The sequence below is a fragment of the Manacus vitellinus genome, unplaced genomic scaffold (genome assembly GCF_001715985.3).
Source record: "Manacus vitellinus isolate BGI_N305 unplaced genomic scaffold, ASM171598v3 scaffold_21_pilon, whole genome shotgun sequence".
Classification (NCBI taxonomy): Eukaryota; Metazoa; Chordata; class Aves; order Passeriformes; family Pipridae; genus Manacus; species Manacus vitellinus.
In genome coordinates, this window is record NW_021939546.1 from 13,471,465 (window position 1) to 13,495,977 (window position 24,513).

General features: G+C 51.3%; 1 protein-coding gene across 1 annotated transcript in view; it reads left to right on the plus strand.

Moving 5' to 3' along the window:
• ERI3 (ERI1 exoribonuclease family member 3) overlaps positions 1-24,513 on the plus strand; it is a 119,106-nt gene that overhangs the window by 61,240 nt on the left and 33,353 nt on the right. The window contains exon 6 of the mRNA XM_008924355.4: positions 21,543-21,642. Within this exon, the coding sequence (XP_008922603.1) occupies positions 21,543-21,642 (100 nt within the window). The remainder of the gene's footprint in view (positions 1-21,542; positions 21,643-24,513) is intronic.

Here is a 24,513-nt window from a genome sequence, read left to right on the forward strand (position 1 = left end):
CTGGAAGCAGTATGGGAAAAATGTGCCAATAAACATTTAATTATTAGGATAACTTAAGAGAGTGCACAGAGTGTTCAATATGGTGTGGCAGAGTGAAGAAGCCCAACAGCACAGCTCTGGTGAGGGCTGTGGGTGGGAAATGGCCAAATGTCTCTATCCATGCACCTTGGAGCCAGTGGGATTCTCTTTCTGGGGTCCTGGGCTGTAGGATCAGCTTTTCCTGGGGCTCAGTTATTTCTGAACAAACCAGAGCAGAGGAGTGCTGGGGAGGGGGTGACTGTGAGTGCCACCCCCTTGCTTGGAGCAGGCATGTGTAGCTCTATGAGCGTACAGGGGGGCTGCAGCTCCACAATCATCAGCGGGATTCTGATGGCCCAAATGTGGGTTTGGGCTGTACAACAAGGGCAGGGATAGGAGCTCCCTACTCCCCTAGGCAGGGAACAGAGAGGTGCAGCCTGGGGAGCTGGGGCTTGTGACACCCCTATTGCAGTTCTGCTGTGTCCATATAGGCTTCCCCTTTCCTCTGCTACTGCTCTGCCAGCCTGTCTTGGGCTTGCTGAGCTGCTGGGACACCCCTGGAGCAGACACCGGCTGAGACATCCCGTTCCCCTCCGAGAAGCTGGTGCCTTAAGTAAAGGAGAGAGCAAGTGTGTGCTGGAGGCTTTGCCTCTGTGGGAGTCTGGGGAGGAGCAGGACGAGAAACCAACAAACTCATTTTCAGTGCTGACCTGAGCGGAGGCTGGAAGAGAAAAGATTTCCAGCAAACCTGGGCTGGTCAGGGTTGCTAACGAGCCTTTCCTTTGAGCAATGTTTTACATTCTTTAAGGATCGTAGGGAGCTCTTGGGGAGAATCTGCTAAAGTAAATGGCAGAGTCAAGTGTGCCGGCTCCTTTCTTTCCCTTTTCTTTTCCCTTTTTTTCGTTTCCCCTTTCTTGGTTCTCTTTATTATGTGGAGTTGCTCTGGCTCTTTCTCTCACTTCTGTTTCTCCTTTTGTTCTCTCTTTGTCTATTTATCACACTGTGAAGGTTGAAAGAGATGTTATTAATCTGGGAGAATGAAGGCAGGATTAGTGGTATGAATCGGATTTTGAGAGCTGTAATGATGGAAAGACTCGCTCTGCTGGCGGGCTGCGTGAGTTTGATAAATGGGGAGCACTCCAAACTGACTCGCGCCTTCCTCCGCACTGCTCGCTTTGCCCGCTGGGGCGTGCCATGCTCTCAGATCTGCCAGCCATCCCACACCGCTCCTACCTGAACCAGAGCAAAAAGCCAAGGGTAAATCAGAGACAAATATCTCCCATTGCACTTAAAGAGATCATTTCTTTCAACATCTTTTTCAAACGGAGTCCTGTCAAGTTCTTGGACAGCCTTGTGTGGAGGTAGGATCCTTCCTTGGAGTGTGGCTGCGGCCGTGCTTTATTGTCTCCTGCCGTGGCTTTGCAGAGAGCAGTGAGGAGTTAGCGTGGCTGCAGCAGAGCTCCCATCCTGCAAGGCACAAAGAACCAGGATCATCTCCCTAGGGCTTCACCCTACTGTGTTTGCCTCCTGAGGATTGCACCGGGCTTCAAAGCCCTGTGTGGCATGGGGTATTCGTCAGAAGTTGCTTTGGTGTCTTTGCTGTGAATCTCCTAAATGAGGAATCCTGCCCTTGCATAACATGAGTCAAGTCCTCTGTTATCAACCTTGGGGTGGGGCAAAGCAAGCTTGGGACCAGCCAGGCAGAGTAATTGCCCCCAGCTATGGGGCAAAACAGGACTCTCTGGACCAGCATCTTTAGTGAGTAGGGTTCTGTCCTGGCTTCTGTCCTGGCATCACCCCACTGCACACTCACACGCTTGAACCCTTCCTCATCCCCACCCTTGGGTGTGTGGTGCCCCATGTTGCACCCTGCAGAGCCAGAAAAGCTTGGGACAGACTCATAGGTGTACATTACATTGCACTTTCAAGCAAGGACAGAGCTCACTGCCCTGAAGTTATGCCACCAGGCATTCATACATGGGGACTGTGCCCTTGTCCCAGGGTCCTTTGTGGGAGTCCTTACCTCAGCCTGTGCTATGGCCTCTGCTGTGGACATTTTGTGTTCGTTGCTTGGTTATGGCTGATTTGGGTCTTGTGGTCCAGCCAGAGAGCATGCATCTGCTGAAGTGAGAGGTGGTTGTGTGAAGGCCAATGTGCCGTGTGTTGGAAAGGTTTGGGTGCTTCAATGCCCCTTGCCCTAGAGGCCGTGAGCATGGACTTGGCCCTACAGCCCATCCAGGGGAGCAGCAAGTGCCTGCTGGTGGGTGCAGGACCACCCACCACTGCAAGGTTTGCATCTTGCCTGGGTTAAGTGGGGGGTTCTTGCTCAGTAGAGGAGGGGGAACAGTGGTGTGTGGGAGGGACCCTGCTTCGAAGGGGGAGTCAGACCACGGGGCAGCCCAGCGCTGTCAATGTCCCTTTAACTACAAGGTAATGGACTCCCCCGCGCTTGGGCTGAGCTCTGCTCCTGCCTTGGCAGGAACAGTAATGATTGTCAAGGTAGAGCTAATGAGACGTGCACATCTTTAAAGGATTGTGGCTTCCAAGACAAAATTAAAAGGAAGAAAAAAAAAAGAAAAGAGATAGGTGAAGGAGAGAAAGTCTAACTGCAGTGCCTTGGCCAGCAAGGCATCCGTCCATCTGTCCTGCCTGCCCTTGGCAGGATCACCCCTAAATGACTAGCAGGGCCTCTTTGCTTGCTGCTACAACTCCCATTTGGCCCTGGGAGCCCCTTCGCCTCCCTGTGACCTCCCCCCACCCCTCCACAGGCTCTGGTCCCCAGGGAGAGGGAGCAGGGCGTTGCTGGGTGTGTGACACCTTGTCGGGGCAGGCAGCAGGAGGACAGGCAGCCCAGCTGCTGTGTGGCATGGCTGTGGGGACAGCAGTGCTGGAAAGTGGAATAGGAGGGAGACAAACAAGGGGATGAAGGACACAGGAATGTCCTGTCTGGGGTCAGTTGGAGACATGGGAGTGGTGGTGCTGTCAATCCTGGCTGGCTCCTCCCTCTCTCCATCCTTTTCTGCCAGGTCCAGCATGATGCGTTTGGCATTTCCAAGCATACATAAAGGTACTGTCTGGATGCCAGGGAATTAATTGTCCCCCAAATGCCTGTCCCACTGGGGGTGGGGAGGAAGAGATGTCTCCCCTTTGGTGTTGGGAAATGCCCCATTGCCACTCTTGGCACAGGAGAGGCTGCGAGGATCAGGCTGAGACAGGATGTGACCCTTTGGGAAGAGCTGGCAGGGGAGCTGGGACGTCATGTGTGGTGTGACTGCTGCACATACTTTTCCTCCTGCTCTCACTATTTCAACTTCACAGGTTGAATTGGTTCAGAGCAGCCAAACTAAATGAGGAGAAAAATGATCAGTCAAATATTTCTTAAATCCTGTCTTTAAGAGCTAAGTGCTTGGCTGGAACTTTAAGGCAGTTAATGAGGCTCTCTTCAGATCAGCTTGTGATGTGGAAACTGCTACATTGACCAGGCTGCAACTGGAAGAAAGCTCTGTCACAGCTGGGGACAGCGCAGCACAGGACTCCCCAGGCTGGGCACTCTGTGCCAGCCTGCTGCCACCACAGCTCCCTGCTGCCTGCAGCCAGCTTCACCCTCATCCTGCAGGGAGTAAAATACAGCTTGGAGCTGGGGGGAGCAGCCTGCTTGCACAAAACTGGGTGACTCCCTGCCACACAAGGGGATGTGTGTCAGTCAGTGCTTTGGAGACCAGCCTCAGTTTGCTCCAGGCATGCGGGTGAGAGCTTGGGTGGAGGTGGTGAGCCAGAGGACTTACTGTCCCTCCAAAGGACTCTGACCACTTTTCAGTTTTAAGCTGACAGATTTGTTTTGCTCCAAGAATCAGAGTGACTTCAAGCCTTGCAGTGGCTCTGTGAAGGTGAGATGCTCTAAAGCACGTTGCAAGCTGGTGCAAGGGGATAAGGGAAATGATGTCGTTCTTCCAGCAGCCCAGTAAGGATGTGTTGGTAGGATCGTCCTTCCTTTTCAAGACACCATCCTTCCCTCTGCAGTGGGGCACCAGCAGTGCTTGTCTGCTCAGGACAACACCTTCATAAGGCACTTACCAGAGCAGAGGAGCTGGTTTGCTGGAGGAAGAGTGGCAGTGCAGGAGCAGCAGAAGAGAAGGGAACAGTGCTGGGCAAGACGGGATGTACAAGTGTCTCTTCCCATCTCCAAAATACTCGCTTCTCCTTTAGTCTGGGACTAGGAGAGAATCTGGTCTTGCCAGGCTGCTCTGCATGATGATGCCGGTGCCAAACTCCTGTGCCCTTGCTCCTTGTCATGCCATGCCCACCTGGCAGTACCTTGCCATCCTGCTCTCCACTGGGCCTCTCCCAGGCATGATCTGGGGACCTTCTGAGCTTTCTGCTTTGTATCCAGGATTTTTAGGCCTTCTGTTGTTAATTATTGAGATGTAATAATGTGATTAGTGCACTATTAAAAAAATCGCTGATATGATTACCATGGATTTAATATCACATGATATATCATTACATTGTTACATGGTGACAGATGTAATTGAAATACACTTATTGGAGCCTGGGGTCGTGTTTCATTCAATCACAGCAGCACCTCCGGGGGGCAGAGCAGAAATGGCTGGAAAAAAAAATAAAAAGGCATCAGGATTGGAATTTGTAATGAAAACAAAGAAACTTGCAGCCTGTTTAAGTCTAGGGCAGCTGCTGCTTTGGCATTTTCTCCATAGGAATTTAGAAAGGTTGAAGTTTGGAGTGCTGTCTTGTGGATTGCCTGGAGGAGATAGGTCAGTTGAGTTGAACCTGTTTACTTAGGAGATGAGCAGGAGGACCTGTGTTATGGACCTGTACCCAGAAAGCTTCCAGCCATCTTGCAGCACATGGTCCTGGTGCTGTGGACACTATACCATGGACCTGCTGCTCCCTCTTAGCTCCTTTTTAAAAGGCAAGTCGACCCAAAGATGGTATCCACGGTGCTGTGGGAAAGTCAGCCAGCTGCTCCCCACCTTCTGCCTAATGCTGCATTTTTTGAAGTCAGGGATCGCTCAGTTGCCTGTGTGTGGCTTGGGCTGTGCCACAGAGGAAAGGTAGGCAGTGCTGAGCTCACCTGCAGAACTGTGACCTGGGTCGTGTTTCCTTCCATGTCAGTGAGAAGAGGTGACATCTGTCTCTGCCACATTATCCTTGGGAGGATCTGCACAGGGGCTTTGGGCAGCTGGGGTGAGGAGAGGAGCAGTTATGTACCCTCTGCAGAGGCAGACAGCTAAACTGGAGCCTGGGCAGGGAAGGGACTCAGCTCTCACTGCCCACTGGGTTCTGGCAAGTCCTGGGCTAGAGAAATGCACCTGCAAGAGAAACACAAAGTCCCCACGTGCTGGTGGCACAAACCTGTTACTGGTCCTTCTCAGCATGGTGTGGGATATGAATTTGGTGGTCTCCTTTTCCTCCATCTCCTCCCCTTCCCGGGAAACAACTGTCATCCACCCTCCTAATCCCAGACAAGGCAAACAATAGTTGGGGGTGTTGCCCTGGACAGGATGGGGCTGTGGTGAGACCTCAGAGATACAGCACGACATCTTAATGCACATTAATTGCTCTGATCATCACCATATGCTAAGTCTCCTCCCGTAAAGGGGGCCAGCAAGGGAATGTGGCCTTATCAGAGAGCTGTGATTATGACTCAGGTACACCTGTCCCCAACCCTGCTGCGGGTCTCAGGGTTATTTTACCTTTGTGAGACAGCGTGTAGGTGACTTTGAAAATGAAGGTGCTGTGTTTAATCTCATCCTCATCCAAAACAAAGGAAGAGGGAAGAATTTGTGAATGGGGAGAAGGCGACTTTTCCAACCAAGTGGAGACTGGCAGTGCAGTGAGCTTGAGACATCTGGATGTTTGCATAATGATGCACCAGCATCTGGCCCTGTGTCGCTAGCTCGGCACTCACACGTTCAGCTCAGCATCACCCCCCCTCCAACGCGTCTGTCCCCAAAAACAAACCTTGCCGATGCTTGAGGGATCATTTCTACGTTGGGCTTTCAATTCTATGTTCTCCCCCCAAAGAGTGCTCCCACTCCTCTTTTGTGGAGCCAGCATGCCCATTATAAGCCCTTGTTTTGCTGGGAGCTGTGGAAATTATTTTCCAACCGGTGTGGGAGCTCTCTGACTGGGAAGGCTCTGGCAAGCATCTTTCTTTTGAGGTTAAAAACGTAATTTCAGTCTGACCTCTGAGTTTCAGAGCTTTTGTTGTGTTTTTCCACCCCCAGATGGTTTTTGTGTGTGATTTTAAAATAGTCTTCTTCTCTTGGTTGAAGCTAGCTGATGCGTCCACTGCTCATTCAAGGATTGTTGTGTTTTATTAATGCTGTTATTATTCCATTACTGTCATTGTGCTCTTTTATAGCAAATAGCTTAATTTAGTTGAGATACACAGATGCTGGGAGTTTAGGTTAAATCTTCAGCACTTGGTATGCTGGGCACTGAGCAGATATTCTGTAAGCACTTTGGTATAAACCTTTCACTTAAAAACAAATTGGCTGCTGGGGCAGTGCTGGGTGGCAAGAGTTTGGGAGAGGGGAGAAGGGACGAGGGAGTACTTGTTTAGCACCATAAGGAGGACCTCATAGTTAAGTGTGACTATAGGTGCTAAGGAATAAAGCTCCCATGGAGGATTTCACCCCCAAGATGGGCTGAATGGATCCCTCTTCCCTACCAGTGCTGCAGGACCTGGGGAACTACACCCCCAGCATTTCTGGGTTGCTTTGAGTTGTGGTGTAGTGGCAGAATGTACTGTAATTTCTGCAGCTGAAGCTGCCTGGCTCCTGAGAGAGGTGGGGACTGGGCATGGTGCCAGTCTGGAGTGGAAGATACAGTTCCAGTGAAACCCAGTGAATCTGTGCAGGGCCAGGAGTTGGACTCGATGATCCTTGTGGGTCTCTTCCAACTTGGCATATTCTGCGATTCTGATTGGAGAAAAACATGGCTGCTGTAAAGATGTACTGTGCTGCAAGTAGTTCTAAGAGCAGAGGAAAGGAGTTGAGAAATAGCATTGGTGCCCAGATGACTTAGGGGCCAAGGGTCCTGCTGTTAGAAATTATTTGGGTGCTTAAGCCTCCTGGTGCAATCCAGGCTCTGAAGTACCTTAGCTTTTGAAATTTTACCACTTACTGTTGACAGATGTTCATCTGAAATGGATGCTTCTTGCTCAGTGCCTCTGGGCATTCATTAATACTAGTGATAACAATTTCAGATTGTCTCCTACACCTCTTTCCCTGCCTCCATCCCTTAAAAATTACAAAGGTAATGCTTGTTAGTGTCATGTTATTTGTGCACTTAACTCTTGCTGCCTCAGTAAAACCTGCTGATTTTGATGCTATCAGTGCCAAAAGTACTTCATGTGGGACAGGGAAAACCAAGAAGAGAGTAAAGTAAAATGGAGCAGGCATGTGCAGCACAGGTTGAGGTGGTGTTGATGGCAGTGTTGGCTCAAGTTGTCCTCTCCATCTGGCCATGGCAGGGAGGGTGCCAGGTGGCCCTTTGGGGAGCAGCCCTGTGCCTTCCCCTTCTACCACCCATAGCTCTAGGACACCCCAGTCATCGCGAGGAGGGCTCTCCCCATCTCTTGAGCCCCTCAGGGGCAGCCTCTTTGGGGTGCAGCTATCAAAGGCTTGCTTCCCCCCTTTTTCCTGTGGCCAAGCGAGCGGAGCAGTTCCCTGTGGTGGGGGACAGGTCATGAAGAAGAAGCATGCTGCCCCACACTGCCCATTCCCAGTGCCCATCCCCAGTGCATTCCCTGATAGCTTGGGGGTCCGTGGGGATTTGCTGAGTTCATTTTTTCTGCCCGCTCTGAGGCGGCCTTGTGGCTTTATCTGGCTTTCGAGGCGAGCGGGTAGCTAACAACATGCACGGAGCATCCTCTGCGGAGGAGGCCCAGCGCCCGGTTCTGCTGGAGGTCTGCTTTACCACTTATGAGAAACGAGTTAACCTCCCTTTGATCTCAGTTCACGGCTAACCCTTTAACAAAGTCCGGGATGTGCAAGGAAATCAATACTCAAGGCATTGAATTTAACACCAGCCATCAACTCAAGCGTAACACACACACTGACTGACTCCGATTACAAGGAGCGGGCTGGTTTGAAGCTTGTTTGCCAGCTCTCTGGGGTGGTGCGGGGCAGCAGCGGGGAGGGCAGGCGTGCTTGCATGGCTTGCTGTCGCTCAGGGAGGGAGTAAGAGGGACTTGGCGCGCTCTGCCATGTCCTCCTGATCAGCTCTGCCTTCTGGTGCCCCTTGTCTCTCTCCTTACGCCTCTGATTTGCAACCCTGGCAGCTGTTCCCTGACACAGGAGCAGAGAGCTTGGATGCTGTGCGTGATCACTGAATGCCTGTTTGTGTACACACGTAATTGCACTTTTCTGGTGAGGAGCGACAGGACCCAAGGCAGGGCAGGTTCTGCTGAGCCAGACAAAAAAAAAGATACTGCAAGTTAAAAATCTGAAAAATAAAATGCTACAGGCAGAAAAGTTTGAGTGTCTGGTCAAGGAGGCAGCTATGTCATTTCTCCAGCTCAGGTTGTCCCCATGGAGATCTAATTAGATTAGTGAAGAGCTAATTGGGACACTTTGTTCCATACCAGCAGCTCACTCTTTGCTGGCACACTGGCAGGAAGCAGTGGGCAGACTGCCTGGCACGGCTCCACATCTGGGAAAGCCAGGTGATCCACAGCCAAGTACTTTCTGGACAGCCCATGGACTTCCTCATCACATCTCAGCCCTCCAGCCCTCAGCTGCAGACCGGCTCTTCTCTGAGGGCATTTGTTCTCACTTTCTCTTTTTATTTCCACCAGCCTCAGGCAGAGCCAAGACAGCACACATAGGTTAAGGCTGGGTTCACGGGGCAGCTGAAGGATGCTGAGGGGGTGCCGTGAGTGTTCCATGACCCCACAGCTCTGTCCTTGTGCTGTGGCTGCATGGGAACCATCCTGCTGCTACCCAGGCTCGGTAATTACTCTTTTGGGCATACACTCCTGACCTGTCCCTTTGGTCACGTACCATCAGCAGGCAGAATTGTAGACATGGTTAAAAGCCATAAGCAGAGAGTGTCCCAGCTTGTCTGGTAAGGAGACCCTACTTGGCTGGCTGCAAGAAAGGGTGGTCACTCACTGTGTCCTTGCAGGAACCCAGCCTGGCTGGTGGTTGGTGAGCCTGGCAGCACTAAAGAGCCTTGGAGGTGCCTTGGGAGATGTGAGTTGAGGCCTTGGGGGCCCATTTCTGTCAACTATATCATGATCTCCTCTGTCACATTCTCAGTGCTGTAACACAGTGCTGGTGCCCCCTTTCCAGGCCAGGTAGCCAGTCCTGCCCCTAACTCCTGCCTGGCCGTAGCTGCTGTGGTTCATCCCCCCAGTGCCTCCTTTAATAACCTCTCCTCAGGACCTTGACACATCCTTCTCTCAGGTCCCTTTATTCTCTGCTTTCCTGACCTCTCTCCAAATTGATTCTCTCATGGTGTGCTGTCCAACCCCTCAAACCATCTTCAGTTTGTTCTTCCACTGAAATTGGGGAGCCTCAATTTTGCTGCTGCTGCCCCGACAGTCTCTCCTCTCTGGGCTGCATGCATTGCCTGCTTGCCTGGTGTTTGCATCCATCACAGCTCTTAGAGGCGCCTCCGCTTTAACCTCCTTAGTCTTAACCCTGACCTGAGTCAACAATCATGGGGAAGAGCTGCTGCTTAGATGATCCAGTGTAAACTCTACCTTTGATTAGACAGGTATCATCCCTAGGCACTGGCGCAGCAGCACCTTGTTAGCTTTCCTTGGTGTTCCCTCAGTGCAGCCATGAGAGCCTCCAACACGGGCAGGGGACGTGGCTGCTGCCCTCATAATCTTTATTGATCTTTTCCCTGATGCCTTGTGCATTGTATTCTCTTTCTTTTTTACTGCTCTTCCAGCTGCCTCTCCTCTGAGTGGCTTTGCATCTTGTGGGAGTGCAGAGAAACTCTGTTTTATTCGATTCTTGCAGTAGCACTCAGAGGCCCCGACAGCTCTGTTAGATTGATGCTGTGCCAAATACAAAAGGTTGGGTTTTGCTCCTGAGAGTCTGATGTCTGAGAGGAGGAGGAGGAGGTAAGAAGAAGCAGAGCCTGTATCTCCTTGCCCCTCTGGTCTGTTGTATATGGGCCAGTTTCTCTGCAGTGTGCCAGAGGTGAGTTTTAGAGAAGGTCATGTATCTGTCCCGAGAAGGCCTAGTGAACATGAGAATGGAAGGGGTTGTAGTATGTGAACTGAGGGAGACATGTGATAAGACATGCAGACAGGTGCACAGAAGTGGTAAGAAGGTCCCACAGGATCACTCTCTGATTTCTTTCCCACTCCCCATGGCCTGGGTTTTAGGAACAGATTATGAAACTGAGATGTGAACCTGCTGGTCATCCAGCACCTCTCCCTTGCTGCCACCCTGCAAGCAACCTTGGCAATGATAGGTAGTGAAAACCAGAAGGTTGAATTGCCTTGTGTGGCACCTGCAGCATGAATGGATGTGCAGTTGTACATCACCTTCCCTGTGCTTTTCTCTTGATAACCTGTCCGTGGGTCTCTACCCTCCGTGGTCCCATCCTCCCCGTCTGGCATGTTTGTGCACAGCAGCTGAACCATCACCAAAAGTGTCCCTGCCAAAAGTGTCCAGAGCACCATATGCTGAAACATGCTGTGCGTGGTGCAAAGGAGCAGTGTGTCTGCTCTGGACAAATGGCTTTGTTTAGCACTGGAGAAACTGGAGTCAAAATGTCACAGCAGTGTTTTGCACAGGAATAGATTGTTCCTTTCCAAAGGGCAACAGTTCTGTCACTGGGTTTTACTTTGTGGTTCCGAAGCAGAACTGTTCCCGCACAGTGAAACAAGACAATATTTTGGCTTTTCCATCCTGGTTTAGGATGAAAGGCAGTGCCAGAGCACTGGTCTTTCAGTGGGGTGGATGCCGTTTCCCAGCCCGTTACAGCAAGAGCACGCTCCCTGCCAGGAGGCAAGGATGAGTCCCAGGGATGTGCTGCTTCTGCTTTCAGCACGTTTGATCCAGCCCGGCTCTTTCAAGGTGTGTGGAAATGAGCTACAATCTCATCATTCCTGCGGAGGCTTCTCAGAGGAGATAGCAGAAGGGTCACAGCGCCTCTGGAAATCTCCCTTCAGGTGATGTGCCGTCGCATTTCACAGCAGACAGACAGAATAACCTTTAGGGCATGGTAAGAGGCAGCGTTTTGAACTCTGAGCTGGGGAGCTCGGGAGCTCATTTCTCTGACACATCATCTGTGTCCCTGCCAGTTCCTGCAGCCCCCTGAAATACCTTTGTCCTAATCCATCACTTCCTTAGCTGGAATTTAAAAAAAAAAAGCTGGGGAGTTGGTCGCTTGCATGCTGGCCACACAAAAACCAGTCTCCGCTTCAGGAATGCACCCAGACCCTCTGCCTTGAGCACTTTTGCCTTAATTTGAGCCACTCTCAGCCTATGTGGAGGTGGGGGGCTGCCCCACCAAGCCTGCTTCCGGCAGCAGAACAGCTCCCTGCCCTCTCTCGCCTTTCCCTGCATTGCAGCCCTCATATGTTGCATTTTTTCCCCCGCATTTATCTGCAACGGTCATGGGGAGATGAGCAGGCTGGAGCCAGGTGAGCTGGGGCATTTGCAGGCTGGCACAGGCTCCCCTTACAAACCAGAGGCTGTGCAACACTGGGAGGAAATTGCTGACTCTCCCTCCTCCCCTCTCTGGAGTAAATAGTGGTACTTTTTATTTAGCTATTATTTCCCAGTGGCAGATATCTCCTTGGCTGTCTGTTTAACTATCTTTATCTCACCCTCCTTCTCTGTTTGATATAGTTATAGATAAACAGATAGCTACCTTATTAAATAACATGTTTTAAGAGACCGGTGGTATGGTTAACATAATGCAGCAGCTGTTGATTTGTCTTTCACTGTTGGTTTGTTTTTGTTTTTTTTTTTCTTAAGGAAATGCTTTAAATAAGGGATACTTCATCTATTAAAAAAAAATACACTTGTAGCAGCTGCTAAGCCCATCCATAAGCCTGCTTTACGTTGTATTTGTGATGGGACTGACAGTGCATGGAGGAGCCTGATTATACACAATTCCATTTTAGCAAGCCCTGCGATGTAATTTCACAGGGCGATCAGTGTTTGAATGTAATAGCAGCCTGTGCTAAGGTGTCAGAATATTAAAGGCGCTAATGGAAAAGCTCCCTGGTACACAAGGGGGACAGCATTACAGGAGACGTCGCAGATGGCTGGGCACTAAACTAATGGGGCAGGATCCAAGAAGGGAAAAAAAACCTAGAGAAGGGAGAGCTCACGGGAGCACGGGCACCTGCTTCCCTCTCACACGGAAATTAAACAGCGAGCGAGGGAGAGGCGAGCGCGTGTGTGTGTAAAGATAGAAATTGGAGGGGGGGAAATACCCCCTTTGGAAGGGCTTGATGGTTTTGACAGTGAGCCTGGTGCTGGCTTTGCTTGGGAAGGGCTTGGGGTTAGAGTAAAAGGGTGTGTGTTTGAGGGACTGTGGCGCGTGTCTGAGCATCACAGCCATCATTTGTGGCTCTGGAAAGAGGAGGGTGGTGGAGAGGTGCTGTTATCCACCCTCCTGTAATATGGCAAAACTGCAGCTCTCTTTGGTGGTTGTTCATCTGAAGCTAAATCCAAGGAGGGCAAGACATATCCACCTTGCTGCTGCCCTGACAGCTCAGCTCTGCAGCAAGGCACATCTGCTGGGACCCTGTCATGCTGATTTCTGTCCTCATTATACAGAGGCTGATGGTGTGTTTGATTACGGAGTAGTGCCAACATTTGCCTGTTTCCAGAACTATTGAAGGCATCTTCTCCTTGCCCCTGAACCCCCAGTTTCCCCAAGAGCAGCCAGACTTGGACTGATCCGATTCCTGTATGGAGAGGCTGTGATGAATCATCCATGAAGTGTGTTTGTGGGTTTTCCTACGTATCATACCCAGCTTCCTGCTCTGATGGTCACAAAGCTGTAATGGAGAAAGGCTTAGCACTGCTTTCCTGCTTGAATTGGTTGGGGTGGTCGGGGGATAGCACTGCAGAACGTGAGCCCATCCTTCCAGAGCCGAGAGGGTAAATCAGCCATGTGTAGGTAGTCCCTGGAAGCTGTCTGCCATGTCCATGTGTCTCTGCCTTCCAGGCGCTAATCGGGAGCTGCTTGTGTATCTTAGCGTGGGGAGCCAAGATACATTGGGAGCTGATTGCATACATCAGCATAACCCAGCTGGGGTCTGTCACCCTGCAGTGCAGCCAGGAATACCAGGGCACCATGAGAAGGAAGCCTGCCCACTTGTCCCAGACTGGGAAAGGCACTGGGCATGTGTCCTCCAGACCCTTGTATCTGCAGCAGCCCCTGCGTTCCTGCCACACTGCTCTGCTCCCAAGCCCAGACCTGGTCCTGCAAGCAGCCCCCATCCTTGAGCTGCTTTCTTGGTGGTTTATGGCTTGTCCCCTCTCCTGGGCCAGCGCTGACTTTTACGTGGTCCATCTCTGTTTCCCAGCCCTTCAGGGACCCAGATCTGTAGCTTTGTTTCTCTTGTGACCAAACCCAGGGCTTTGACTCAGGTCTCCACGGCATTAACCTAGTGTGTAGCCAGCTGCAGAGCACACAGCAGTCAAGAACATTTTATCCAGGATAATCCGTAGCCTGGGAGCAAGGCAGAAACTGTTCTTGTTCAAACACAGGGAAATGTGAAGCCTAAACCGCTTGGCACTTTGACACCCTGGAGTCAGGCACACCAGTATGTGTCCCTTGCAGCCTAAGCCAGGGCACATGCTAATCCCATGCAGTGGAAGGGCCACCTCTCCACTGCCTGACGAGGCTGCAGTATCCAAATGCACCCTGGAGAGGGGATGTTGGTGGCTGCCAGGGTCTGTCCTTTCCCTCCTGAAGTTCAGAGGAGTTTTGGCAGTGAATCTGTATAACTGTGGCTGTGTTGAGATATTGCCAAACATGGGCAGACTGAGGCTGCTCAGACGTGTGTCTGGGTAGGAGTGGCCCAGGCATTAGATCACTGTGTGCCTCAGTTTCCCTTTTGCAGAGGTCCGGTGAAGGGAGCTCTGATGGCATGGGCTAGTTGTTTTAATAGGGAGAAAGCATGTACAGTTACACTACATCCTCTGGGTCTTATTTGACATCTTAATGCCTTCCCTTAAGCTTGACCTGTCCTCCTCCCATCGTCTAGGGGCACCTTACTTCTGTAAAGCACTTCCCAAAGGTGGGCAGAGCCAGGCAGCTCCTGTGTGCCCAGTGCTCACTTTTCTGGAAATAGACCATTCATCTTTTTATTTGTTTAATTTACTCCCTAACGTGAGGCATAAAGATGTTGCTGTTCTAACAAGCAGCTTTGCAAATGGACTGAAGTGGACACCAGCTGGGTTTGCCAAAGGCTCCCTTCATCCAGGACACGGGAGAAGCTGGCTGTGTGGCATTGTTCTCTGAAAAGCTTTTGAGTGCCATTGTTTGAAGAGGGCAGAGCACCAGGCAAGGCCCTAGCACCCTTTCAGCAACATGGGAGGATTTTGTCCAGATTTCATCCTCCCAGTGGTAGGGACTTCCAGTTTTTCCCTGCTTCCACCCAAGTGGGGCCAAAGCCATGTGTGATGTCCCCTTGTTCAGTGTGTCAGCTGCTCACTTTGCCCCTGCAGCTCTCAGAGGGTTTGTGCTCTGTAGAGGGACTGTTCCCTGGGAAAGGGCACTGGACACTTCTTCCCCATGGTCCAAACCCCAGCCAAACCACCTCCTGCAGTGGCACTGCAGATATATTTGGCAGAGGACAAATGACCTTCATTCTTATCACCCCCACCCATTAATGATAAGCAGAGATGTTTAATCCAAGGCTTAGCAGGTGCCATGCTGGGCAAAAGTTGTTTTTGTGCACCCGATACCACTCGTGAGTGTTCGGGGAGCTCAGTGCACTGAGACAAACTAATTAAACCTGAGTGGTGTTAATGTGGTACCTGGTCATTCTGGAGGTCCCTCTTGCTGCCACGTTTGTAAAAATTAAATGCCTCTTATTAGTGGTGCAGCAGAGATCTGTAATACGCGTGGACAGAAAGGCAGGGATGGATGGAGTTGGTGTCAGGGCAGCAATTGCTTATCATGCCTTATCTGGGAATATGAAACTGTATTGCATGACATCCAGAGGCAGGCTGAATAGATATGCCAATTCATCTCAAGCCCGGGCTTTGACAAGCTAGACTGCCCTTGTTGAAAGGCATCAGTCAAACAAGAGCTGCTGGCTGCTTTTCCCTTTCTTATACTTTCTCTCGCTCCCGCGCTCCCTCTCCCTCTCTCGCCACCTCCCCTCCCTCCGCCTTTTTTTTCTAAGCTTTTTCCACACAAAATTGAAAAGCTTTGGAAATAATAATAATAAAAGCCCCCCAAACTAATACCGTTTTAAGTACACCCCCCCTCCCTCCCCAAATGGGATTGATAAGGAACCCCAGTGTATGAAGGCATGTTTAGATAACATTGAGAATATTATAGCGAGTGAGAGAAAGTAGGGGGAAAAGCTTCCTGCCGCGTCTAAGCCGGGAAAGGCGACGGCACCCTGGCTAATACGAGTGTTTAATATTTGATGTGTTGGGATAAAGCAGGATCACCTTCGAATTGAATTGAGTGTCAGAATGAGAATCTATTACTGAAATTCTTGTGTGATTTGACAGCAAAGCAGACGATGTTATTCTTCACTAGTTACCGCAATCTTCTCCCCTACATCACTTAAATATTTTTTTCTTTGCTTGAGTAAACACACATTATCCTTTTTTTTCCACCTCCCTTTCCTTTTTTCTCTCTCTCTTTTATACTTATTTTTTATTTATTTTTTTCTTAAATCAAACCTGCCTTTCACAGGGCTGATGGAGTAGATTGTTATTTCTTTATTTGTCCTATTAAATGGAATTCCTGATCATTTAATCCTGCTTTTGTAAGTGATTTAAAAATACTTGAAAAGCTGTGAATGTGGCAGCACTTCTGACTAAACTGCTTAAAAAGGACACGTTACACCTGGGTTTATCTCCTGCCTCCTGACAGCCAGAGAGGGTAGCAGGCTCCGGCGCTGCCGAAGCCATCCCAGGCTCCATGCCTCCATCCTGCTGGGTGAGCTTTCCTCCGTGCCTTCCCTGCAACAGAGGAGCTCTGCTGTTGTTAGCTGGGGCTTGGCAAGCTGCTTATTCATTACCTGCCTCTTCTTTAATTGCATTCAGCCCTGTCCAAGAGTCTTGCCACTATATGACTTCGTGGTGGGGTCAGCCCCTCAGTGGTGTTACATTTATGTCCTGCTGGTAAATTTGCATGGCAAGAAATCCCAACAAGAAATGTCCATTTCCCATCCCTGGAGTGGCATGCAATTAAAATGGGATGTCAGGGGAATGCCCTGGAGCTTCCAGTGCCCTGGGTGCTATTCAGGGATGGCCTCCAAGATACTCCCAGCCCCAAAACCTTACATTCACTAAAAACATTTCAAGCTGTGTTTAAAAGTTCACTTAGTCATAGCCATGACCTCTTTTTTTCTTCCCACCATATGAGGAAATATAAAACTTTGACACCTCATTGTGGCAGCAGCAGGATGAGAGGAGTTAAAGGCTAATGCTTATTTTGGGCGGACACAGCACGCAGTTGACGTGACAAGAGGAGGAAGATGCTTTTTCTGTTCCAAAGACATTTTCTCCATTGTGAAAATGTCAGGGGGTTCAGCTTTGGTCAGCAGGCAGCTGTGCCCAGCCTGATACTGGGGGAGCACAGCTGGCACCTGCTGCTTGCCCAGGCCAAGGGCAGCTGGGAGATGTCGCAGCCACTTTCTATCTGGTTAAACGCATGTTTTTCTCAGGTGTCTTTTTTAAATTCTGAATGAAAACTTTGAGCAAAAAACACCTCTTCTCTTATTCCTTCCTACCCACCCTTTAGCATCTTCTCAAACTGCTGAGCCCCTTTGCTCCTGGGAGAATTTTTTCCAAATATTTTCTCCCTGCCTGAAAGTGTCTGTATTAATATTAAAATTACAATTAGCAGAGGAAACATATAAAACCTCTTGGTAGGACCTGTAAAATAAAATGACAGAGTTGCCCTGCTGGTCAGGGTAGGAGGAGAGACTATGCTGGTCCTGGCAGTTTTTGCTGCCGTGGTTTGTGAACATGCTCATGCCATTGCAAAGCACAAAGCCCCGCTTCCCTCCTGCCCTTCAGCTAAAGCACCCAGGGCCATGCAATGCCTGCAGCTCCAGTGGAGGGCAGAGGGGCCAGGGGCTGGCCAGCAGGTCACAGCATTGACAGACACGTGCAGAAAGGACAGGGCTGGCTCTGTCAGCACTGACACATTGCCCTGACAGAGCTCCAGCAGCTCCGCGAGGACCAGCCCTGTCTCTTCCTGTGCGTGCAAGAAGGATTTGTGGGGCTCCTCATGTAAGTGAGCATCCTGACCTCTGCACAGGTGACCTGTTTGCATGGTGTAGGATGTTAAATTTTGCCTTAATGTGCCTGCTGAACACCAGTTTTTGTGAAGTGTGCCGGGCACTTCCCCATAAATAAATGATGGAGCATTATTCAGTCCACTTAGATCAATACATCAGCTTGACAAGTTCCAGTTCCTGGAATTTTCTGACGCCCTGGAACATCTTCTCTGCAGCTCTGCTGCTTATAATCCATGGTGTGCAGCTCAAACAAACTCCAGGGAGCACCACATCAGGAGCCAACTGTGTTGGTGCTGCCGCCTCGCCAGCCCCGGCATTCCTGGGGATAGGTGCACTGGGATTGCAGCAAGGGCAGGCAGGCCAAACTCAGTGCCAGACTGCACAAATCCTGTGCTCCACGGGACTGCCTAACCCCACAGTCATGTGCTCCATATACTCCTGCCCCAGCACAGAGGGGACCCCAGTGGTGCCAGAAATAACCCATGGAGCTCTTGTTTCAGGCCCTTTGCAAACTGAGGCGGATGCGTTACGGCCACCAGGAGGGTTTGTGACCTGGTGCAAGGGGAGAGGATGGTCTCAGACCCTTTTTTGCTCTATTATAAATACAGCCTCAGATGCTATGATTCTACACATACATCGTCTCCATGCCCCAGGCTGCTGTACCCCATGTTTTATCCTCACTTCTGGTTTTTGGATTTTCTGCAGGATATGTGAGGTACAGGTTACCTAAGGACCTATCTCCCCATACCAGCACTTTTAACAAGGTGTGGATTATCTGTGGTGCTGGCTCTATGCATGGAAACACAGTATGCTACTAATCTCCTGCTGCTGTTAGCTCACATTTATCACAGGAGTATCTGCTTACCTTTGATTTGAGATCCCTCCATCAGGGACCCAGGGCAGTATTTGTCTGTGAACTGCTGCGTATGCCTATGGGATTGTATAAGTAAATAAATATAATTAATAATCATCTGACTTCAGAGCAGCATTGGCAGGGAGGTAAATGTAGCCTTCATAGAATTACAAACAAAATCAAGAGAAAAAGGAAAACCTTTCTAGGAGCTTGTATGAATGAAGTAATTGTATCCAAGCTGCTTGGAAATTATTCTGCCATCGTTGTTTGGGTGGCTTTTGGGAGATCAGAAGCATTGAATTTCTCTCTAAATCAGATTCTGGCCAAAAACATTTTAAAAATAGCTTTTTTAAAAGATGTCTGCGTTTTCTATCAATTAAAATGCAGATAAAAATAAAAAGCCTCAGGGTCCTCACCCTGCTTCAGCATCTGACCTATAAGGGAGCAACCCAGTCACTGCAACACCAGGACTGAACTGGAGGGAGGGGCAAAATAGTGCGGTTTCCTCTCAGAAAGGGTTTCATGGCATTTTTTTAAATCCTTTGGCTTGCGAGCGAACCAGGGGTGTCTCAGACTTTTTCACAGCTTGCCATAGGGACAAATGCTGAAGGGACAGGGGTCTGTGCCAGTGCCAGCAGCTGTGTGGGGCTGGAGCAGTGGTGGTGTCCCGGTGGCTGCAGTGAGCCCGTGGCCATGGCCACCCCTGTGGGCTGGGGACCCTGGCGTCGGGGACCCACCGGCGTTTTCTGCCTTGCTTTAACAGTCAGAAGAAGAACTTTCCTGTTTAAAGATTAAACGTTGTCTTTAAATATTAAACAGCAAAGCTCCTCGCTCTTGATTGTGTGGCTGCTGCCGGCAGGCGGCTCGGAATTGCCACTTTTAATTAAAAAACTTTATTTTCCAGCGCAGCCTGGCAATGGCTCCTCCTCCCGGCCGATGCTGGCTGGCTGACCTCTTCCCTGCCTGGCCTTCATCCCTTCATCATCACTGCCTGCACTTCCCTCTGCCTGCAGCAGTGACGGTCCCTGCCAGCCCCAGAGTGTGAGCAGCCTTGTCTGGGACTGATCAATGCCCCTGGCACTTCCTTCCAAAACCCCAGGAAAAACAATTAAAACCCGATCGATCCTGCAGGCAGCTTTGAATATGCATAAGTGCACACTTGACCTTCAGTGGTCAGGCCAACTTCCACCCTGGCTGCTTAGCTAGTTTGCTCAGGTATTGTGGCTGTTCCGAATGACCTTGATCAGGAAAGCAGAGCGCTGTGCAGAGATGGGCCCGGTGCTGATCCGAGGGTCGGGGCACGTGCTGCCAGCTCCCTGCTGATGCTGCTACTGCTGCAGAGCCAGGGGAGGCAGGCCAGGATTGGCACTAGCACCCAGCTGCCAGGAGCTTTCCAGAGTTGTCCCCATGGCTTTCCAGAGATCCTGCCAGCCTCCTGCTGTGCTCCCTCAGTTGCTCCTGGCCAGGGTCCAAGGGATACGTCTGGACTGGGAAGGCAGCCTGCAATATGGTAGTTCCCTGTGCAGGGAAACCCCTAGCCTTTCCCCATCCGGGGACATTCCTTCCCTAGGGATGGCCCCCAGTGCTGTCATCATGCTGGTGCTGAGCGCAAGAACCTTCCTGTGCTGTGCCTGGGTTTGCATTGTGGGATGGAGCCCAGGAGAGGGAGCCGTGTGTGGAACCACTTCCACCATCATCCAGGGTCACCAGTGGATGGGTGGCAGGGTCCTATCCTGCACCTCTGGCTCCCCCCCACTGTGGCTGGCCAGCCTGCATCCCGCCCATGGCAGTGAACATGCCAGACTGTATTTGTCGAAGGCAAAAGAAACCTCCCCGTTGTGTACACAAAGTGTAATTTCAGTGAATTATGCATAGACTTAATTAGGAGTTTTAATTGCTAATCATGTCCCAACAGGATTAGCAATGCTGTCTATTAATTATCTGTGGAGCCCTCTGTTTTGCTAAGGCAGGAGGAACAAAGCAGCGTGAATGGTTACGTGGGCCACTAATAAATTAACTCCCCCAAGCCCTGTGGCTCTCGGGGGGGCTGCCGGCAGCCGGGGCTGTTCAGGGGCTGGACCTGCCCATGCTGGGCAGAGCAGCAGGTAGCAAGGAAGAGGGCTGGCAGGAGGTCCCAGTGGCAAGCAGGTGGCTGGTGGGCTGGTGGGGGGCACTGCTCAGCTCTGCTCGCCCAGTTTCCTGCTGCAGAGTATCTCCACGGCATTTGCAGCCTGCGGAGGGTGTCAGCAATGCCCCGCCACACTGTGGCTGCAGTTAGTGATGATCCCCCCTGCAGAAGGGAGATAGGGGCTGCTGGATTGACCTGATCTCATCTGGGGACAATGGCCCTCACGGCAGCAGAGATAGTGCCAGCGTGAGCGACGCTAAGCCCACGCACCCTTCTTACTGCTCACAATGCGTTGCTGAGCTTAATTCCTCAAGATGAAGAAGATATGTGGCTGTCAGGCTGTAATTACAGCTGTGCGTGTCACACAGAGGCCTGGCTGCTTTTATGTTTGCATTGTCCAGTGGGTTTTTGTGCTGCTCAGGCTCCCAGTTGCCTTGCTCCTGCTGGAAACCCTGCCAGGGAATGCAGTGGGGATGGAGCAGGCTCCCTCTGGCCAGGCTGCAGGCTCTGTTCAGTGGAGTGAGCAGTGCTGTCTCCCAGTGGGATTTCACCCAGTGATGGAGAGCCCTGAAGCAACTGGGGTCTGGGGGTGGAAAGGAGAGGGAGCCTGGAGGGCTGTGCTTTCCGGAGGGAGGAGAAGGGGACTGCTGGCCAGGCCAGCCTTGGCATGGGTGCCCCTTTCCAAATCCCCCTGACTCCTGCTGATGACCCCATCTTTAGTAAGGCAGGAATGGGGGGATTTTATTGGAACAACCAAGGGACATGGGTGATGAGCTCACAGCCCCTGGCTTGCCCCAGCACGGCAAAGGTAGCCTTGAGTGATGCAAATCCCTCCCTTGTGAGGGTTGTCAGCTGTACAGGACACCACCAGAGGTTCTGGACACCTCTTCTCTGAGGAGCACCACGTGGGACGGGGCAGGGTGAGGGTACTTTGTTCGAGCAACTCCAGGAGAGCTGCTGTGAGGGTGATGTGTGGGTCTGCACTGAACATGGTGAACGCAGACCTACGCTAGCCCCGGGAGCAGCCAGACTTGGGCAAACACAAATCGTGCCTGCACATGGGCTGTGCTGTCTGACACTCTGCTTCTCTCTTCCAGGCGTACAGCTTTGCCATGGGGAGTTGGCCAAAGAACGGGCTCTTAGACATGAACAAAGGACTGAACCTACAGCACATAGGGAGGCCTCACAGCGGGATAGGTGAGTGTTGCTGCCCTGTGCCATTCCCATCCCCACGGCTGCTGCCCCGGGTGCGCGGAACGTGCCTCAGCTCCAAGACCTTGTCCAGTCTGGGGTGCTAAGAGCCAGCCAAAGGACTGCAGGGTCTCCAACTGGTAAAAGGGATGCAGATGTGTCAGGGCAGGATGGGCACACAGATGACCTCCCTGTCCCTGGCATATCCCAATGTGCCAAACATACCTGCAGGTCCCTCTGGCTAGGGAGCTGCTTCCCTCCTTGACTGCTCTAGCAGTGCTTGAGTTGGGGTTGGATGTGGAGCAGCACCAGGTATGTGGAGCACAGGGCAAGGGTCCCCAGGCTAGGTGGGATGCTCTTCCTGTTGGACCAGCCCTCGAGTTGCTCTGGATGCTGTGATCGTCCTTGGGAAGGAGGCTCTGCCAGGCAGCACAGCCTTGGGAGCTGGCTGGAAACACACTGCAGAGTGAAGATGCGCGGTCCCAGCTGGAGAACCGAATCATCGTCCTGTTTGCTCACATGTGTGATGAGTTTCGTGGTCCCACAGCCTGCTCCAAGATAAACAACTGATAAACAGTGCTTCAAGATGAACAGTGGCAGAGTTCTGTGTATGCCCCAACTCCTCTGCACCAGGGATCAAAGTGATATGAGGGAGACCTCGCCCAGGACACTGAGGCCATATATCTGCCTGCTGCTTAGCCCTGGGGATGCAGAGCTGGGACAGCAGCAGGCTGTGGTACGGGCAGGAGCTCAGATTTACTGGGCTGTAGACAGGGCTGTGAGTCAGGGCTGCATCACTCTTGCCTGTCTTGTTTCTCTGCGGGGCAGTGGATCACCTCTTGGAGACCAGCGGTCAGGTGTTCCCTCTGCCTCCCAGCTCTTCATCCTCAGTGACATTTGAGCATTAAAGTTTGCAAGGAGGTAAGATTTACTTGGAAAAGTCACTGGCTACCTGGGCCTTGAAGAGGCTGTTTAATATTGTTTCAAGACTCTAACCATTAAACTCTCTAATCAATCCAAGTTAAGGAGATGAATTATTTAAAGCTCACCAGCTTTTAATTAGCAAGCTCCTTTTGAACTATGGATCTGGTTGCATTATTGACAGAAGTAGCATTAAAATTTGCTTCCTTGCCTGGGAGCAGATTTGCCTTGCTTGTGTGCCATGTTGGGGGATCACGGGGAGGGAGCAGGGACTGCAGGAGTTGTGTGTGCTTATCCCGTTTTGGGGGCTTAGGCTTTTCCTAGGGTCTCCCAGGGGATCCAGAGTTGGTTTCTGCTTCATTGTTCCTCATATTATTTATATCATGAGCTCTCTATTGCTGTCATCCCTTACTCCAACAAAGCATCCACATCTCTAGAGTATCATCTGTCTACTGTTGGTTTCTGCCCATGTTTACCTCAGTGCTGTTGTCTTGCACAGGTGTGACTCCTCTGCCTGACGGAGTTCAGAGAGATACTGTTCATGTCCCTCCCCATTCCAGTCCTTTAGGAGGGTTTTGCTTCTTCATTTCTGCCAAACTGCCTCTGTGGGGGAGCACTCCCAGCTCTCCCCAGTACAGGGTGAGCTGTGGGTGAATTGCCCATGGAGAAGCAAGACCCAGCAACCAAGCTCCATTCTTGCAGCACTTCATCCCAGTGGCAAACTTGCCTTTCCCACACTGTTTGGAAAGGATTTACGTGAGTACTGCGAGGGATGCCAGGCCAGCAGTGTGACAGTCTCCATCTCCCTGATACTGCCAAGGGTGCACATGTGCCCTGTGTGTTACAGCCTACTGGCTGCTCCATTTGAGCTGACTCCAGAGCAGATCTGTCTGGGATGTCTAGAATCCTCTGACTGCCTGCAGAGGTGGCAGCCACTGGCACTCTCTGCCGAGTAGCTTTACTGCAGGCTGAGCCCTCAGGAGTGAGCTGGAGGCTCATTGAATGGCAGCTGGGGAGAAGAACTACTCCTCCTGGCCAGCTTGGGAGCCCCAGGCACAACCACTGCCTGTGCTGTCATGGCTGTTGGCTTTGGGGCTTGGTAGCCCAGTGTCCTGCTGGGAGAAGGCGAGGGGTGGTGCTGATGTCTGGACAAGCTTCCTGGCTTTCTGTCCACTATTTCCCAGCCTAATGGCTTTTCAGACCCTAGGCATGGATCAGGTGTTGGCTGTAGTGAGAGCCCGAGATGTCCCCAAACCAAGGGCCAAGGAGGGGCTGCTCACTGCAGAGGCAACCTGTCTTCCTTGGGTCTGGCTTTGCTGCCTTGTCCTGGAGCAAGTGTCAGTCCTCCACAGCCAAGTCTTTCCGTGTTGGCCACTAGGACTGGGCCACTGGGAACAGTCATCCCAATTGCTGATGGTTGCCCTGTGCCCTGAGCAGTCCTCACCTCTCTCTTCTTCATGCTCTCAACTGCCCTTGCTTCAAGGCTGGGAGGAGCCATCCATCCCTTTCACTGCCCGGGGCTGCCCTCCCCTCCCTGACTGTAAGGAGCCTTGCTGCCAACACAGCCCTGCTTCTCAGGCGAATAAATGACCCCTAATCAAGGATTGCTGCACAAGAAGGGAGGGAAGAATGGTGAAGCATGCTACCTGCCAGCCTCTCATTGCCCACAGTGAGACAGAAGCTGGCTGTGGTTCTGGGGGTGGTTCCCATGTGGTCTAGAGCCTCCTTTCTCTTTGTTCTCAGTCCTGGGGTTCAGCAAGGTTGAGCGACATTGGGGAGCTTAAAGGAGGGCATCTAAGGTGGGTATAACCAGGGTCAGCCCCTGATGTTTATGATCCTCGTGGGTCACTGATGTCCAGAAATCTGCAAACCAGTGAGGGCCAAGAAGGGAGCAGCAAGTAGATTTGTTAGCCAGCCTCACCAGTTTCACAAACACCATGCCATGTAAGAGACTGT